The sequence below is a fragment of the Sparus aurata genome, chromosome 8 (genome assembly GCF_900880675.1).
Source record: "Sparus aurata chromosome 8, fSpaAur1.1, whole genome shotgun sequence".
NCBI lineage: Eukaryota > Metazoa > Chordata > Actinopteri > Spariformes > Sparidae > Sparus > Sparus aurata.
The window spans coordinates 15122950-15142437 of NC_044194.1; the positions used below are offsets into that span (position 1 = coordinate 15122950).

General features: G+C 39.4%; 1 protein-coding gene across 1 annotated transcript in view; it reads left to right on the forward strand.

The window, feature by feature from the left end:
* The window catches only part of LOC115586175 (pleckstrin homology domain-containing family A member 5-like), an 85873-nt gene that overhangs the window by 42695 nt on the left and 23690 nt on the right, over positions 1-19488 (forward strand). Inside the window, 6 exon segments of the mRNA XM_030424982.1 lie at positions 3943-4026; positions 12604-12727; positions 12872-12976; positions 15701-15773; positions 18065-18165; positions 19366-19481. Of these exon segments, the coding sequence (XP_030280842.1) occupies positions 3943-4026; positions 12604-12727; positions 12872-12976; positions 15701-15773; positions 18065-18165; positions 19366-19481 (603 nt within the window).

Below are 19488 nucleotides of genomic sequence, written 5' to 3' on the forward strand. Positions count from 1 at the left end.
GAGCTGGTAGCAGTGCAGAATCAGTTGATGTTGATGTTACGATGGTTGCTGTCATCAACTTTTATTACATCAGCCAGTGTTTTCAGAGGGCCCCTATATTGTTTGAGACAAGGCAGGTGACCCATATATACTGTCAATAATTGTTTTGCAATGTGATCCTGTCATATTTGCAATCAGCTCAAGGATGCCATGTGTAGGCAATAGAGTTGACTTTGAATAATAAACGGATCTGCAGTGTGGGATGCCTTGTCCTTTTATTTTTTTGCATTCAAGTCTGTCACAGTGGTGTGCTTAACATTGCTGCTGTGTAATTTTGAGAAGGACAAGAAAACGGCTTAAAGAGAAGTTCCAATGAGACAGCCGTTGATCGTCAGGGGCTTCTTTTATAGGTTGTCCAAAAGGATTTTTCTGCTAAACAGGAAAACGTGTATTGCTGTTAGTCATCCAACCTATTTTTGCCTACACACAACCACAGCAGACATCATGTTACTTTACAGCCCCCATGTTTTCCAGTGAGGTTTGAGGACTCACTGTCCGCCAGTGCCACATGGATCATGTTGGGAATGTTTAGGACCTTCTCAAATAGCTTCCGTCCATATAGGCAGAGTGACTCTTTGATGTCACACGCCCCCCTCTTAAAAACTCTGACCTCTCACACGTGTCAGTCAACACATCTGCAAGATGTTTCTTAACATCAGGAGGGCCTCCTTAATTTTATGGATGTAACCCTCAGGACCTTGGTCAGCTTCATTGACGGTGATATTTTAACTAATAGCTTTGAAAACTTTTATCTCGCCAATATGATTTACATCCTTCTATTTTTAAGTCCAACTGTGTATGGGTTGCTAACAGATACAACTGGCTTTATTGTTCATTGTTTAAAATTATTTTTATGTGACATTTTATTGGTTTTGAACAGGGGAATTAATCTTCACAGTATGTCTGACCTCTCTGCAGGGAGGACAAGTGGACAGGATGAACTAATCAAGATTCATGATCGTGATTAATGAGGCAGAGCCATCAAACAAAAATAAATTAGCCATTAGCACTCCAGAAAGTACATTTTAAAAGTTTTGAAGTAGGGTACAAGAGCCGGTTTATGAATTCTTTGGATCAGTGCCTTGTCAAAAAGTCTTGATAAACAGGTGTTGCTAATGGGGGTTGTCTTTTATTCAGGGTGGTTTTGGGCCAATGCCAAGTTCCTTGGTCTGATATTTTATCACTTGTCTAACTTACAATAACAGAAACGGAGGGTTGGCATCATATCGGAGCCCTGCTGAATGCAAATTAGCTGTTTTTTGCCATTGTTTGTTGAGCAAAATCTGTACAATTAGTTTATATTAGCTAGCTTGCTGCAAGTACATATATATTCTACGGTCTATTAGAGCATTCTAGTGCTTAACAACAAGCACAACAATGAGCTGAAAAGGGCTGAAATACCTTACCTGCTTTAATGTAAATACAAAATAGAAAATCTTAATTCAAAATATATTTAGCAACATTTGAAGTATGATTCTTGGTATGTGCAGTTAGCCTCTTGCATATTTATAAGGTTGCATGTCCTTCCATACCAGGGAACACAGTAATACATCCCTCCAATTTATTGCAGTTATGACAGTGTAAACATATAGGGTTAGTGCAAGTGGGTGGTGCTTTGTCTTGTCTCTCGATAGGAGATTATAAACCCACTAAAGTCGATACAGCAGAGGGCTTTTTCTTAGATGAGATGATTGTTTCCTTGAAAAATCCTAGAAGGTATCAAACTCTTTCCTGGAATAGAGAGGTGTGCATTGCATAGTAATCGGCAAAAGTAAGTCGGCAATATTCACCCATCTGTTTAAACTTCTTTTCCTTTTAGTCATGGCCAAATTACCACATGAAAGAAAACACGTGGTGCATGCATAGAGTCACTACTTGCAAAAGAATCATGAGTATCAAAGCAAAAAGTCTCTCATGTATTGGATAGTTTGGAATTGATTATCAAGTCTCATTTGTCCACATTTCCATTAAACATAATTCTTTCATCGCTCTTCTTTGCACACAAATACCTATCTAGACTTTCTTCCTTCCTCTTAAATCTGTTGCCAACCTATGTGCAGAACAGTATAGACATGTGTGAAGGGATACCAAAGAAAAATGGTGCCGTTGGTCTGGCCCAAGACCGCACAAAGTGCTCTGCTGCCAACAGTGCCTCCAGTAATTATAGACCAGAGCTGTGGAGACTGTTGCTCTCCAGGCTAAACTGAAACTAAACCCCCTATTTCATCCTTGGTATTTGCTCTTTTGAGCACACTAGTACCCCATGTTTAAAAACTGTTATTTTTGTGCTGTAGCTTGGCTCTTTTCTCTTTATATTGCATTTTGACTGAGCTGAATTATAGAAAAATTGTCTAGCACATATAGCCAGTGGTAGCTTTGAAGACTGATACAGCAGCTCTTCTCTTAACTCATATTGTTTGTCCTGTTTAATCTCTCCTGCTGTCAATATACTTGATTAATGTATTCCCTATATACTTTATACAGTTACTGAACTTCCCATAGCTGTAACTCACTGACAGTACAATCAAATAACTATTGATTTTCCTTCTCTAAATTGTAGTACATACGATAAGAAGCTGATGAACTGGATCTGGATCTTGGATTAATATAGCAGTCTAGTCATTATTCAAGTGAAACTGCTAAAACATCAACAGTGAAAAAGAATTACAAGCTTAATTTAAGTTAACTGAGCCTTCTGCCCTCAGGCCATCACACAACACTGACCGTACTGTTGTTGTAAATGCAACAGTCGCTGGACTCCTCCTTTCCAAAGACTGTGTGGTCCTGCTGTGCTCTAATCACATTATGGGGTGGAAGTGACTGTGGGCCGCTATAATAGTCAACAGGATGGGTGGGTGGCATCTTCTGTATCTCTCATTACATGCAGCATGTAGGATGGCACAAAGAACTGCTGGAACCTGTTTATTATGGTCATTTTAATGATTTGTAAAAAGTGAAATAGGCTTTCAATGATTTTAAAGTTCAGCACACATTAATCTGTCTAAATTGCTTTTTTCTCCTTTTTTGTAAAAGCTCGAGCTTTGGTGCTCTTGTCTGAAAACAAAAGAGATTTTTTATTTGCTGTGGACCATTTGTAGCATCTGTTTATGCCCTCATGCTCTCCTTTGTCTTTTCACTTGTGCTGTTGTTTTGCCCGCAAGCTGCATCTATTTGTTTTCATCTTGATTTTGGTGTGCTATGAGTTCTCAGATGTCACACCACCCCAATATTATCCCGACTGGCCAGTTTTTAATTCATGAATTCCTTCTTTGGCATAGCTTTCTAATATTATTTCAGTACTGTGCATCTGTCCTAGGGCTGGGTGGTATGGCCTTTATCATATATCGTTAAGGCCATACCATGATACATGATGTTTAAATCTGCTCAAAAGTACTTAAACAAAAACTTAAAATCTGACGATTGGTACTTTCACGTAATATTAACACAATGAGATATCTGATCAATAATAGTTAGAAATGTGGATGTAATGACTGAGTGGGTAAAGACAATAATTAAAACAAGTAGAACAGTCTGGTGAGTGTGGGAAGTTACATCTTTACTGTAATACATCCTTTAAAATCAGGAACAAAACAACACTTGCATATCACAATACACCAAAAATCATCCACTATATAGTCTCATGTCACGATAATGATACATATCATATACACACAGTCCTAATCTGTTTCGTCTTCACTTAATGACTCAGCTGCTCTCATTTTTTGTAGTTGAACGTTTTTGAAAATCTGTTTGAGATTTGAGGGCAGTAAGCAGCATATCCATTAACCACTTTTTAAAAAAGGATCAAGAATTATTGATGGGCTTACTACTACTGACACATCTATGTTTTTTAACATTGATCATTCTATTCTTTCCCTTTTCCCCTCTCCCTATTCTCAATAGCCACAATGAGCGGAAGGTGACCTGCAAGCATCCTGTCTCAAGCTTACCCTCCCAAGACAACTGCATCTTTGTCATCAACGAACAGTAAGTCTCTTGTTTTTTGCTTTAAGAATGCCACTGGATAGCATTTTTGAGCTCTACAGTATGATGTTGCAACCCCTGATGTGTAGGCAACATTGCACAAGTCTGCGCCTTACCACCCTCTATTTGCAGCACTGCCCTTTCAATTCAAAGTCGTTACTATTCAGTGTGTCCTCAGTTATCTAGCTTCATAAATAAATAAATTCCTTAGAAATGAGAACCAACTATCCATATGGAAATGTCCCTTTTTTAGATACTTCTTAGAAACTCGAGGGAGTTTACTAACTGCATGATTGGGCTGCTGTTTCCTACAAGTGACAAAACAGGGTAATTATAGGAAAAGGGCCATTGTATCATTGATACATCAGCCAGTAGGAATGCAGTGATTCACAGCTTGTCCCTCTTTTTTGACCTGGAAAAAAGGTCATGCCCTTTTGTAGTTATCATAAGTCCAGGCATATGTCCCCCAACAATGTTACGTCCATGTGATCAGCAGCTTTCAGCACAACAGTCAACACATGTCTTCCCACATGACTGGATGAGAGGCCACTCATCTTGAACTTTCACTTCAAGGAGAATGGTTCTATGAATCTGTCAGTATAAACTTAGTCAGTTTCTCTCCACCCTAGGAATCATCAGTACTCCCATTTTTAGTTTAACCTGCCTTTGACTCTTTACCCTGCGCATGGGCTGCTCATATTCCCCTTTCCCTATGAACGAAAACCCATCACCACCCAATAACTCTTAGCTTTTGTTTTCAAAGGTAAAGGGTGCAAATGTCACTTGTTTACAGTTCATGACTCTGCGTTTATCGGCTCCAGCTCTGATTGACTGTGATGAAAACGTGACACCTGAATGGACGTGCTAATTTTCACCCCTTTTACGCTATGACTTTACGGTGAAGTTAAGGGCAGTGGAGTGTAAATACTCCTCTGTCCATCTTTGTTCAAGTAGTGTTCTAACACTGTTCATTTAATGTTGCATTTGAAAGACAGACTGAAGTAAAGGGTATTAAAAATTAACCACCGTCACATTGTCACTGGCCTCCAAAGAAGCAAGATGACTCACCCCTTCACTGCTTCCTTCCTCTCAACTTTAAACATTTTCTGGATGGGGTCTGCTGAGGCGTATGATCTGCTGCTTTCTACTGTTCCCTGTTTTCATGACGTCAAATGTGACACACGAGAAAAATAAACAGAAGGACTATCTCAAGTCTATTGCCTATTTGCCTGTAGATACACACTAATATTGGTGTAAAAACATTATAAGTGAGGTGTGAGCAAAGTCAGGCACTAGAGATTTGCAGGATGTCCAACACAGAAAAACTAGGACAGATGCTATAACTTTGCCCTCCTTCACAGATTCTCACTTTTCTTTCCCTGTCCCTATCTGAAAGTTTCCTAAATATACATATACTAGACTGTTTGCTCCACAGCCCACACCATGACACTAGCATCAACTTCCATCTTCCACCCGAGCCTTCTTAGCTTAATGCTGCTCGACATGTTTCAGCTCCACTCAGTTTTTCGCTCTCCTCAGAAAATCCCCTGTCATAGCAGATTCTCCAAAAAGACATGTCATCACAACTGTTGTCAATTATTTTATTGAGCAATGAACACTAATTGAAATAAGTTCTGCTTCAAGACATGAAATTTCACTCCCATGTGGGGAAAAATGGCCATTAACTGATGGAGGATGAATCCCCTGATGTTCCCTGATGGCCCATCATGGGCACCAGTCTCATCTTTTTTTCTCAAGATGTGGCTTAGAAATTAAAATGCTGGTTTTAATTTAGCGTCTTATGAGCTGCGTTTTGTTCAACAGAGATGGAATAATCAGAAAATGGTTGTGAAGAAGCTTGTTGTGCCAGAACGGTCATGCTGCACTCTCTTGACACATTCCTCCCCTCACTGTGTTACTCTCACATCTCTGCTGTTTTTCACGCTGAGAGGCGCAACATGCCCCTGCAAGATGATAACTGATTAAGCAATTATTACTTTATCGTTTTAAGATAATCTACAAATTGAATCTACATCAGATGTACTAGAGGTCAACATTGGGAAGGTGAGATCAAAGTGAACTGCTTGACCCATTGTTATTTTTAAGTTTATTACAGTGCATTTCATCCAACAGTTGGCTCTGTTTGAGCAAAAGTAATAAGGGGGGAAATCTTTACCCTGGACAAGTAATAAAAGGCAAAGACGGATTTAAGCTGCCATGGGGATAAAGAGGCCGGGCTGATAATCACTGCTTGATCTACTTTAAGTAAATCCAAAACACAAAATTTAGTTTAAATTTGGCATTGTAAGTTTTCGCATTAATCTTGTATAATGTACAGAGAACATAAACTCAACCCACCTTAAGGCACATATAGAAACAAACAAGCTAATAGATTGGTAGATAGTTTGGATAGTGGATAGACAAAGACTTCTTTTCTCCCCTGAGACTGCGGTCGTATCCAAGGAAAGACACAAAGATCTTCCATGATGTGTGAAACTTATTTACACAACTGTGATGAATTTTGTGGTCATGAGAGGGTGGGGCAACCTCCAGAGAAGAGGCGACATATAATAGGCTAAAAGACAGTCAGATATGCTGTAGCTGTACCATATAGTTTTGATGAGCATTACTAATGAATAGTAAGAATGTTGTTTTTATCTGCATCAAAACTTGAAGCATGTGAAGATGACTGACTCAAGTCCTTTTACCATGAACACTTCTAGAGCAGGTGAATCAGTGCCTGGTCATTGTTGCAATTGTCACAATTCGAGGTTCAGTCTGACAGTTAAAGTTTGTGAAAGTGCAGATTCAACCGACAGATGGATAAATGCATGGCAAGAACACCATTTTTTTTATTAAGCAACACATTTTAGTGATTACTTGAACATTAGCCTCTTCTGACCTGCTTTAACATTGTTGACAGATTGTAGAATGACATATACAAATGGATATAGACTGTCACTTGAACTTGAGCTAAATAGCTACCCTGTGATGTAAGTTACAGCACAAGTCATGGCTCAGACCCACCTCAGTGAATGTCAGCCTAAGCACTCTGCTGTCATTACTGTACATGTGTGCCTATTTTTAGCATTCCACATGATGATGATGATGTTTGAACTGACAGGAAGTATTTTTGTATAACTCATGTGCAAAACATGTTTACCAAACATTAACTGACCCCTGGGTTGGGTGATACAACACTATATATAGTATTTTTTTACCATGCAGTTTATATAATGGTATGGCTTTTTTAATATCACTGGATGTATTTTCTCATGATATATTGGCAATACAGTATACTACAGTCAACATGTTCATCGTTCAACATTGTGACGTATAACTTCTCACTACACTGGAGTTGGACCACACCTGTCTTCACATTCAGCCTTCATATTTATCTCAACTGCACACCTGCAAAGCTGCATCTTGCATGGTAGTAATTGTATTACGCTGACAAAACCTTATCACAGACATAAAAACCTTGCATGCAATTCATGCCAAGTAGGTGTCTCCAAGATCAGATTTTGCCATGATGCCGCATGCACACAACCAGATGGTGAAGGTTAAAACGCTACCAGCAGATGCTGTCGTGGCTAGCAAAAATTACACTTACTGTTTTAGCAGATTCTATCTTCACCATCCACTCCTAAATCCAGGGTTGGGATACTAATCGGTGCTGACCATTACAAGTAAAGCAAAAAGAAAGTAATTGTCGTTTTCTTTTTTATAGTCCGTGCTTTGTAACATGAAACAAGAAGTATTCCATAAAATGTTTTTAATGTGAACACAATTTGTAGTTAAACTACTACTCCACACCACAACACTAAGATAATAGGGAGTCAGGGTGTAAATCTCTTTCAGTAGCCTCTGTTCAAGTTTATCAGAAGTGGAATATTAGCATTCAGGGTTCTGACTGTCTACAATATGGTTAGATTGATAGATAAACTACATAAAACACTGTATACTGCTTATATGCAGCTTGTCTTCACCTCGAACCTCTCATTTGTCAAAACATTTGAGATTTCATTCTGAACAAATGTGTCTTTCCTCTGTTTTGTAGTGTGAATTGTGGAAAATTGTGTCATCCAGCGTTTAGCAGGTAATCTACTTGTTGGTGAAAATGGTTAACTGTGTGTTCTCCACATTTGTTTGATATGTAAAACACTTGAACGTGTCTGTCTGTTAATAATCCTTGTTGTTGCACACGACCAACGCACTGTAGGTGTTTTGCCTGGAGACTTGTCATTCATTCCAGTGTCCTGTAAGGTGCACTTTAATTTGTTGTGTTCTTCTAAACCTTCATGAAGAGCTAACACAGGGAGATCATTACTCACTTTTCCTAAGCTGAAGGTCAAGCTCTACATCCTTGATGAAAACTGAGCCTCTGGACAAATCTTTTGTGTCACTGCCATTCAGTCCACTGTGTTAGCGGTTTACTGATTTTTTCGGAAACATTAAATCTGCACTCATGTTTGGTTACAGGGTGTACTTTGTGATGCAGACCTCAGTTATCTATCCAGTTTGTTTAGACAAACTGTAAAAAACCTTGACTTTGTGAACACCCCTTCATGCTCTGTCCCTTATGGATGTACAGACTACATGTACGCAGGTAAGAGTCCTGACTGTTCCTTTGCTTTGCTAGAGCTGGGTGATATGACCAAAAATCAATGTCATGATGATTTTACAGTTTTACTTGATACCTATAAACTAACAGTACATTTCAATAAAATTATTCTAAATAGTTATGAAAATGAATATGATACAACATAATAGTAGAAATTAGAGGTGTCACGATTATCCAAATCTATGATTTGATATCACCTTTGACTTCAAAGTCATGATTTGATTGTTAGACAAATGCATTTGGATTTGTAAAGATCAACAGATCATTGTTGTTATGGCCTGTTAAGTGTTATTTCCATTTTTACTGTTTCTTTATAAAGATAGGGGTACTTGACAACAACAGTTTGACTTTACCCAAATGGCTTTTTGAAGGTTAGAGTTGGGCAAGTTCAAATGATATTTACCAAAGACAAAGAGTCTGGAGGCCAGCCTTCAGTGATTCAACAAGAAACCACAACAGATAGAAATTCAGTTTGTCGCAAAATTTGGTTTCTCAGACCTATCCAGAGTAAGACCTCTTTCCAAAGAAATCAATAAAGGATCTCTGAAACATCTCCCACAACAATGCCTCTGACTGTGATGATTGAAATGGAAAGTTCATTCAAATAGATCTTTGATTAAAAATCACATAACCGTGACACCCCTATTAGAAATCATAATCTGCTGAATAATTATGTTTTAAATATGCCAATTGCCGAAGATTTGCTCTCATATTCCATGCATTTGCTAATTTAGAGCAAAGGTGAGAATTTGACTTGTTGTAGTGTTTTGAGGGGGCAACTCTTGAAAATCATCACACTTTAGTAGAACACAGTGTCAAGCAGATTAATATGTTGTATTGTTGTCAGTACACTTTTAGTTTATCACCCAGCTCTCTGCTACGTTGCATCTGAGGACTGTGTGATGAATGTATACACTGATATCTTGGTCTGTGTATGCTTGCCTCGTCTTCTAATCTTTTGTTCGTAAAAAAAAAAGATAAAGGTCAGGTTCACCAGCAAACAAAAGTGTTTGAAAGCAGCCTTATTTCTTTAGAAATGCTGTGTGGTCATTTTAAAATGCACCCTCAGCCACTCAGTTCAGTGTTTCCCCCCAGTGTGCTTAGAGAGCCAAGCTTCTCTGGCAGTATAATCCCTCATCGCTCTTTTTGCACACACAGACCCTCACAGGCACACAGAAATCCATACAGGAGCAGACAGTGATGTGACACTTTATTACATGTTGGTTAGTCCTAATTTGTGGAAGGATTTTTTTCCTAGTGGAACCTTGAAGCTCTCAAGGCTTTTTTTTTTATTATTTTTTATCTGTGACAAAACAGAGATGTCCCAGCCTACAAATCTATGTTCTCCATGTGAAAACATATTGGTCAGGTACAGACCCCAACAAATGTGACAGAGAATTTCTTTAAATTTTACATTTGGCCTTTAAGTGTGTTGTTGGTATGTTCTTCATGTCGTTTGGAGACCAAAAGCAAATAGGTTACGTGGGAGCCACCTGGGTTTCACATTAAGTGTGCTTGTCTGCCTGACTACGTGTTGCCTCTTTGATGAACATGCAACCTGTCCATATTGTTTCTTTGCAGGTAGATGGCACTTTATTTAAAAAGCATGTGTGCTTGGTAAACCTGCACGGTATCATTTGTACCTGAACTAAACTATAACTGAGTCAACATTTTACCAAATTACTTTTTCTTGTCCTGGCTTTTTTGGTAGATGTAGTAATAATTTGAATTATTTTAGAGGATTGACTACTTGTTGGCCCTTTCATGATTTGATTTAATATTTATTGACTTTGCTGTTGACATAGAGCTATGTTACATACAAAGATTGTTATTGTTTAGCTCTGTTATTTTGCTACAACTATTACTGTGTCTATACTGTACATGGTAGTCATATATCCACATCCGCAGTGAGCTGGCACCATCCTTAACAATAGTAATTTAAAGCAGACAGACACAGCATGTCGTTGGTAGGAACAGTGACACAATCCATGTGGAATTTCATGCAAACATTTCAGAGGAAACCAGTTTGACCAAAGTGTTGTTTTGAAATCTAACCGTGAAGCATTTGGTGGTCGCTGTTGCATGTGTGCATCATGTTTAAGAAATGAATACTGGAGATGCCCAAATTGGGAATGGTTTAGAATGAAGAAATGTCTTATAAATTCTCATCATGGCTTCAACTAATAATACCTGTCATTGTTGATAAATATGCCACAACTCAATGTGATGTCAATTAATGTGATGTGATTAATCGACTAGTTGCCGCAGCTCTAATTCACATCATCAAGGCTTTGTTTGTTTTGCATTAATTCAGTATTAACAACTACCTTGTATTAGCGCTCACTACTTTTTCGATTTCACTGCATGCTGATTCATTGCCAGATGAAAAAGTAATTTCACCACAGCCTCAGCCCACACAGACACACTGCAGGTCAGAGCCTGGAAATGGTTGGTTGACCAAATAGAGCAATTTTTTCTCTAAGAATAAAGCCGGTTCACTATCTCCACGCCTCCCAAGCTTTGTGTCTTGCTGGCATGTCGACACACCATTGATTATGGTTCACTTAGGATTTCGCCCGGTACTGGAAGTGCTGAACCTCCTTGTAGCTTCGTTTTCCGAAGTGAGCTCATTAGATGGAGAAGAAGGCAAATCTCACTGGCCACTCATCACTCTGCACAAGCAGCTATTTCAGACTTGAAAATTGTGTGCTTTTCGGCTCGAGAGAGCATTAGTCACCCACTTGCCGACCCAATGAGTTGCTTGATGGTGTCTCCGGGGATGTGTCACCGGCTTATATATCATATATAATAAGACAGCCAGTGAAGTGAACTCTAATAATTAGAAAAAATCTCTTTCATGTAAGTAAATCTCTTATTGAACTTGCATTTATAAGACCTCAAGTGCGTAAAAGTGAGATGTTCCTTTTAACAAAGCATTTAATTACTCCTCTAAATACAGGTAAGACAAGATCAGTCTGTGATTGTCATTGTTTTGTCTCGTCATTGTTTTGAAGGGTCTGCAGGTCGTATCAGTATCTGCAAGGGAATGAAAATCCTGTGTGTGTTGCCTGCTGTTGTGAGCCGAGCTGATGTTATCACTTGTGATCCCTTTTCGTGTTTGTGCACCTTGAGTTTAACAGCATGAAGTCTCAACTGTTAAACTGTTCGAAAATGAGTTTCCTTTTTTAAAGTGTTCATAGTCTTGCCTTTGTGTCTTACAGATGGATAGATTGAAAGATTGATTAAAGGGGGAATAGATAAAATGGATACAGAATAAATTGAATGACTATCAAACGTGTCTCTTTTATGCTGAATCATGCACCATATAATCTGACATCTATGACTGTTAGATCATTGATCAAATCAGCATGTGAGATGGAAGTCGCAGTGCAGGGTTGGTAGTTTCTGTCCTTATTCTGTGACCTGAAACCGGGACATCAGGGAGAAAACACTTGTTTCACTGCTGCAGTATTTCTGCTCTACTCTGGTTTCCCTGTCTTTTTTTCCTCTAGACCACAATGTTGTTCACTTCCTAAAGAATGTAGGACATGTCCATGGGCCAGAAACAACTTATTTTGCAAGGTGTTCTGTCCTATGACAAATGTATTGAGCTTAAGTTTAAACTTTTTCACTTGAAAACTGTTTTTAGAGGGATCCTGACCTGATTCCCTGCTGCACTTCAGTGTGCTAGGCAGACTTCTACAGACCATTTAAAGCTGTGACAGGACTGGGAATGTATCTGCAGTGACATAGTGGGAGTAATTGGCTTGATTCATAGGCCCATGTTGAGATGTCATTATATAGAGAGTTTGAACTTCAGACAAATGTTCAGGGAACAGACAATAAAGTCTGCTTCCTCCTATTTTTCTTCTTTTTTATTGAGGCCATTGGACATAAACCAGATCTCTATATTTCTGACCGGTGATCTTCATATATGCTCTGTGTCATTTGTTTAGATCTGCCCCCAAAGTGCCGACGAATGATAAAAAGGACCGGCCACTAAGCACCATGAGTGAGGCCTCCAACTACACAGGCAGCTCGGACTATGCTGCAAATCAGAGCAGCAGCCCAGCAGGAAGAGTGAGTGACACACTTGAAGAAAGGATTATCAGCATGTCATATTTTAATGCCTTAAAGAATTTGAGAAAAGTCTAGAAAAAGGTTTGTTTTTTAAGTGGATTGAGCTCACGTTGCTGTTTACTCGTTTCTCTCCTGTATTTCTAGCCCTCAAGACCTTCCAAAAAAATTCATAACTTTGGGAAGAGATCCAACTCCATCAGGAGGAATCCCAGTGCCCCGGTAATCAAGAGAAACTGGCTTTACAAACAGGTGAGTAAAATGACATGACCAATAAAACATATGATGGGCAGAGACGCAGAGTGGATAACTAGCCATTCTAACCCTTAAGCTTTATAGATGGCATGGGCTGTCTGTCAAGACTGTAATGTCTCAATAAAGCAGAATCAAATTACTTTTTTACCTTAAAAAAGCAGCTTCGACATCATTTTTGATGGTACAGTGTCTTGTAATGGGGTCAGTGGTGTCTAGTGGCACCAAATCGCACAAAATACCAATTCCTTCTTAATGTTTCTTTAACTATTGGATACACTACCATGAAATCTGGCACAGGCGTGCAGTTTCACAGAGCTGCTAGCATGGCTTTAGGCTGTTGTTAAACTGAATTTAGTCCATTCATAGTGCACACACAGCAATGAAATCCTTACTTCATTAGCATAAAGTGCCAGTGTGTAGGATTATGGAAATGTATGGACTGAAATATAATATTCATGGTTTTATTAGTTTATAATCGCCCAAAATTAGAACCGTTTTGTTTTTGTTCATATGCCCAGAGGGATGGTAGACTCCATGTGGTGTCTACAGTAGCCCAGAGTGGACAAACCACACTTCTTCTAGAGAGGGCCTTTTGCCTTTTTGGTGGTCACCGTAGGGGAGGATGAGATGAGAGGTGATCATTTGGTTGCAATTTGCAACCACACAGCTCGATGATACTAGTTCCTCTACACTGGTCCTTTTTTAAAAAGAAAATATCAAAACCAAATAGAAAGCTTATTCAGTGTTCTATTTATCACATAGCATCAGGAGATAACTTATCATGGTACAAAATTGATACAAAAGACAGGTGTCTTTGTTTACTTATCTGCAAATTGTTATGCATGTTATACACATATTCTTATAACTTAATTGTGTCTTTGTTTGTTTAAGTCTTTTTTTTGAAAAATGTATTCTTGTTAATGTAACTGACATTTAGAGAGGACATTTGGAATGAGTGTATGAGTTTAGCTTAGCACAGGAGGTCATCTTGTGAATGTAAGCTTTATTTTTATTCAGTTTTCCTCCTTGTTGCACACAGAACAAGGTGAAGGTCTCCCCTTCTCTGTAAGATTTGCAGCAAGCTTAAGATGAGCACAAAGGCAGCTTTTTGATGCCTCACAGGATCTGGGCATTTCTTTGTCCAGTGTTTCTGCTCAGCCAGTCATCCAGAGCGAGCACTGTTTAAATACCAATCCCTCATCACAGCTCCCTGGTTACTTACAGGAGGGTGAAAAGGGGGTGCTTGAGGCAGCTCTTGGCCAGACAGGACTCTCTCATGCTCCTTAAGTGGGAGACTCATTTAGTTTTGATTGTAGCCTCCCGGCACAGCTTTGTGAACACATGATGGCTTCCTTTAGTACAGCTGCCAGCTGCTATTTCTTTGGGGACCTCAATCAGGGTGACGTAGATCAAGCAAAAGACTCACAAATCTGCTACAAGGAATAAAAGCTGGATTTGCACTTTTATTTCCCTGCCTCATTGAAACCTGGAAGCTATTGAGGTCCTTGGCTGAGTAAAAGCTGCAGCCCTTCAGTTGATCCAATGGGAGAGCAAAATGCCACAGTGATTGATGTGATGGTGAAAGCCTCGTTTTTCTGTTCCCGCCCAAACAGGGTGAGATCTGACAGAACTTTTGATAAAGTTTATTCATTAACACCTTGTGAAATGAGTGGTTGAGACTGTCATTGAATGGAGGGAAGGTGCAGTATCAATGCAAACAAGAAGTCTGAATCTTTATGTTTCATGTGCCTCTGTTGTGGCACCTGGCATTGTGACTTTTTGGTACTGATGTGTTAAACATGCTGGTTCATGGAAGTGAATTTCCATTAAAAGTAGCCTGCAGCCCACATGCTGCTTGACCATAATGACAGAGTTGTCATGCCCCCCCCCTTTTGTCAAGTTTTCCAATAAAGCAAATAGGGGAGTAATTGTCCTTTTCCTCACCCTCCATCCTTTTTGAGCAGCAACCTGAAACCCCCTTTGATCACATAACTTTGATACCAAATAACAACTTAAGCAAAAGGGGTTTATTTTTGTTGCCAGTTGAACAGCATACTTTTTAAAAGTGAAGGCTGTGTATTTGTTTGAAATTATACACTGTAGAACGCTGTCTTTATTTTTTTTTATTCCAAACCAGAAATCAAATGCTTTCTCTGAACCAAAGAAGTTGTTGGAAATATGTAAAATTGTGTGTCATGAAATTAGCACTTCATGCGGTAAAAACGTTGGTGTGGTTGCCAGTTCTTTACGTTGGTTATGCTAGCTTACGTTAATGCTGCCAACACTAGCTAATTCAGACCTTGTTAGTGCTAGTAAGCTAACATGAACGTTGCCATCAGTGGCTAATATTAACATCGCTAATGCTAGCTAGTTAATGTTAGGGCAGCATAGTGTGCTGGGGCGCATAATGTAGAACTTAGACATGTTTGCCTTTTATTTCTGCTGGCAACTACCAAAACTCTTGATCGCTGACGAAACACAGATACCACTTGATATCAATGGCATTATGCTACTAGCTCACAAACCTTGTTAGAAGGTGGAACCAACTGTCAGAATTCTTTTCAATTTAAAAAAAAAAATGTAATTATCAATTCAAAATCATCATAATGTTATTAAGGAAAATAGTTACTTTTATTCTGTACCTTTCTACATAAACATGTTATCAATATGACCTACTAACTTGTGTAGTAACTGTGCCGTCTACCTCTGTTTACTTTTTAGGATAGTACAGGGATGAAGTTGTGGAAGAAGAGGTGGTTTGTGCTGTCTGACCTGTGCCTCTTCTACTATAGAGGTGAGTCCACCAACATGTTTTATTAGTCTAGCACTGACTACAACAATAGCAGTTTTCGATTAGCACTTCAAAGCGCTGCCATGACCTTCAGAGCCACAAGCTGTGCTCCGGCGAGTGTTAATATGTCTGGACCCAAGTCGCTGTGGTAAGCAGCCTCTTAGGACCAACAGGGGAGACGTATTAATTGAAATGGCTTTCCTGTCATCTGATATGCTATTGGAGAGATTACTAACCCCCCCCCCCCCCCTTAAGTTGCAGCTATTTAAAGATCCTCTTTCGACTCCACATTAGAGGGACCACTTGTATTATCACTTCCATCATCCTTCTGAATATGAGTATTATTTATATGGTTCTGAAATGTAATAAAGACAACCCATACTTTCATAACCAAGTCATAAAAGTGCCTATGTTGACTGAATTTGAATCTGCAATTTTGTTCAGATAGACCATAGAACCTCATTCATCATCGGTCCTAATCTGAGCCATGTTTTATCACAGATATGGTCTCCCAATCCAGTTTAAAACGTTTTCCGTTCAATTTTTTTTAAATCTATCTCTCCTTATTATAGTAGGAAAATATTTGCAAGTGTATTATGTGATCTGTTTTATAAGATGCTGTTGACTGTCCATGTCAGCCTCTCTGAGGCAGGACTAATGTTCATATCAAATATTGACACAGCTCTTTCCAGAGAACGTTTGAGAGATTTCCTATTAAAAAAACAATGAAATGAATACTGTGAATCATTGAGGCCGTATGGTAAATGTAGAATAGGTCTACTGTTAGGCTGCAGCGACAGAGAAAATATAAGTCTTTCCTGGCACACATCCACATATCCCGATGCCCCCTACTTACTTGATGCGGATATAGTCATCATTTGTGCTGATCGGGATGACATCTAGTCTGTGTTATTTCTAGTGTCTGCCAGTTCTGTTGCCTTATTTCCGCCCACTGACTGACAAAAGCCACAGACAGCAGCAGACCCAAAGGCTTTATCCAGACGGTTATGTTGAGAATCCAACCATCAGCAGAGAGTTGGCAGAGAGGTCACGAACTGTGCTGCCCTCAACTATACGCAACTGCTATCTGCTGTAGCTATCAGACTATTATGTGCGCTCAGGATCTCTCACAATGTTAGCCTGTGCTGATCAGCTGAATCGTGTGTGTGTGTGTGTGTGTGTGTGTGTGTGTGTGTGTGTGTGTGTGTATGTGTGTGTGTGTGTGTGTGTGTGTGTGTGTGTGTGTGTGTGTGTGTGTGTGTGTGTGCGTGCGTGTGTGTGTGTTTTAGAGAGAGAGAGAGAATGAGAGAGGCAGAGACTTGATGAATTAATAAATGTGGGGTCAGTGGGCAGCAGGTTTAGCTGATGCTGGCGACTAGATCAATCCTGCAGACTGTAGAATCTGAGCCAGGTCCCTGAACGTCAGCTCCAGGGCAAACTGTTCACCTTTCTAAAGTGCCAATTGCTAACCAGCTACCAATCATTCCCCAAATATTGCTCACACCTTACAATATTTTAAGGCTATATCGCGCACCTCAATATATATCTTGGTATTACCACATCTCCTAAAAAGCACTTCATAAATGCTAGGACCGTACGACAGAATCAAATATGATATTTTAGTTCTTGATATGAATATTGGGACAATATTGGTGCATTCACAAATATTGAAACAATGATTTTTGATAAATCATCAGTATGTGTATATAAAAACTAACAAGTAGAAGAGTCTGCCAAATGCAGCCTTTAAAACCGGGAGAGCAGAACATTTGTGTCACATCACGATATAACCATATCTAAGCCATACCTTTACATACCATCTACAGTCAATAAAAACATGCACACACACCAAACAGAACGTGCAAATGCACATATGGGGCTGCATCAGTGATCTCCCTGATATATTTTGTTTTCCTACACTGTTTTGGGTAAGCAGCACAGATTGCTTACATCAAATTAGGAGGTTAAGCAATTCTCTGCTTAAAGCTCGGGACTCAATCTAATCCCCCCTGTGGAGAGTGCTCCATTGTCAATGTTGAGCTCTGTCTGCGAACTTAATGGGGATTAGAGCAGCCTAGCAGCATTGGACATTGAATCAATGCTCATCTTTTCTGCTGATTGGACTCTGCTGATCTGACCAACACACTCCCCTTTTAGTTTTATGTCACAATCCACATGGTTTGTCTGACCCTCCTTTGTGGTCCACTGAGTTTAGTGTGGTATCATGATAAACATAAAGTTGATTGACAAAAATAACTTCTAATGCATTGTTTTGTGTTGGTTTTTCTCTGCAGATGAAAAAGAGGAGGGGATTCTTGGCAGCATCCTCCTACCGAGCTTTCATATATCCATGCTGTCTGTGGATGATCACATTAACAGAAAATATGCCTTCAAGGTCAGAGCATGTTTTCATTCCTGTCAAACTTTGTTAGGCTGCACATTCTATGGTTGAGTACATTTCAAGGGTAGAAAAGTAAAGCACTGGTAGACTGTAAGGCTCTTATAGATTAAGATGGTAAGAGCTCAATCTACAAAGCTCTCAAACGGTTCTTGTGATCACTGGTATGCTGTTTGAAAGTGAGTGTTTTCTTTAGCATATAAATCACCTTCGAGGTTTACTTTGATTTAGCAAAGCTTTGTCCTAGTAATAATGTTTGATTGACAGTGAAAACTTGAAGTGCACACTCCTGAGGCAAAGAAAATGCTTGCCAACAGTTAAATGCCTGCGCTGGGGAAGTAGAGCATTGCAATACTCTTACTTGACTCGAAAACCCCAAGTTTCAGGGCAACAGGCACATTTAACAGGATCTCAGTGGTGTGTACAGTATTTGACTGTGGGTCCTTCATAAACCCTAAGAGACAACAAAGTTGACCTGCCAAGTACAGCCAAACACAGACGCCGGGGAGTCTGCTCAAGGTCTCTCCAACCACACGGCCCACTCCTTTTCCAACTTAGTCTCAGGCTGAAAAGAGAGAAAGCTGAGTTAAAGAGAGAAACACGAGAGCAAGCCTGGCCTCTTCAGTTAACAGTCAGCAATGGGATGACTTTTTGACTGCATATTTTTCATTCTTAACTTTTCCTGTCCCTTGTTGATGTGGCTCTCTCATTAAAAGTTTAAGCTTGTTTCTCAAGATTATTCTGAAGTAGGTGAAGTCGTCACAGGGCTTTATCGTTTTTCAGGAATTGGTAAACAGGATATTGAGGTTGTTCACTAAACATTCTGTTTTTCTCTTTCTGTGTCTGGCTTTAACAATAAATTGGTTCACTGCAAGCGGATAGAGCAACTGTGGAACATTGAGTCTGCCATACAATGCATTGCATGGTAAGTCCTACAGTATTGTGGCAGATTTACTGCCCTAATCTAGTCCTATGCATGAAACTCAAGCAAGGTGACCCATTCCTAAGAAATATGACACGTCTCTCTTCAGTTCTGCATTCTTCTTTTTTAATGATAATTCCATAAAGCAGCCTTCCTTTATTAACCGGTTAAGTGGTAATGATCTCATTTGACTTGAACCTTGTCTCTTTCTCTTTCAGGTAACTTTTTCTGTGTGTTACCCTTCCTGTCCCTGATGCTGTCCATTGTCAAAACAGGCGACACATCCCAACATGCGGACATACTATTTTTGCACTGACACAGCCAAAGAGATGGAGTCTTGGATGAAAGTAATGACAGAAGCTGCACTGGTGCAGGCAGAGCCGGTCAAAAGGTTTGTA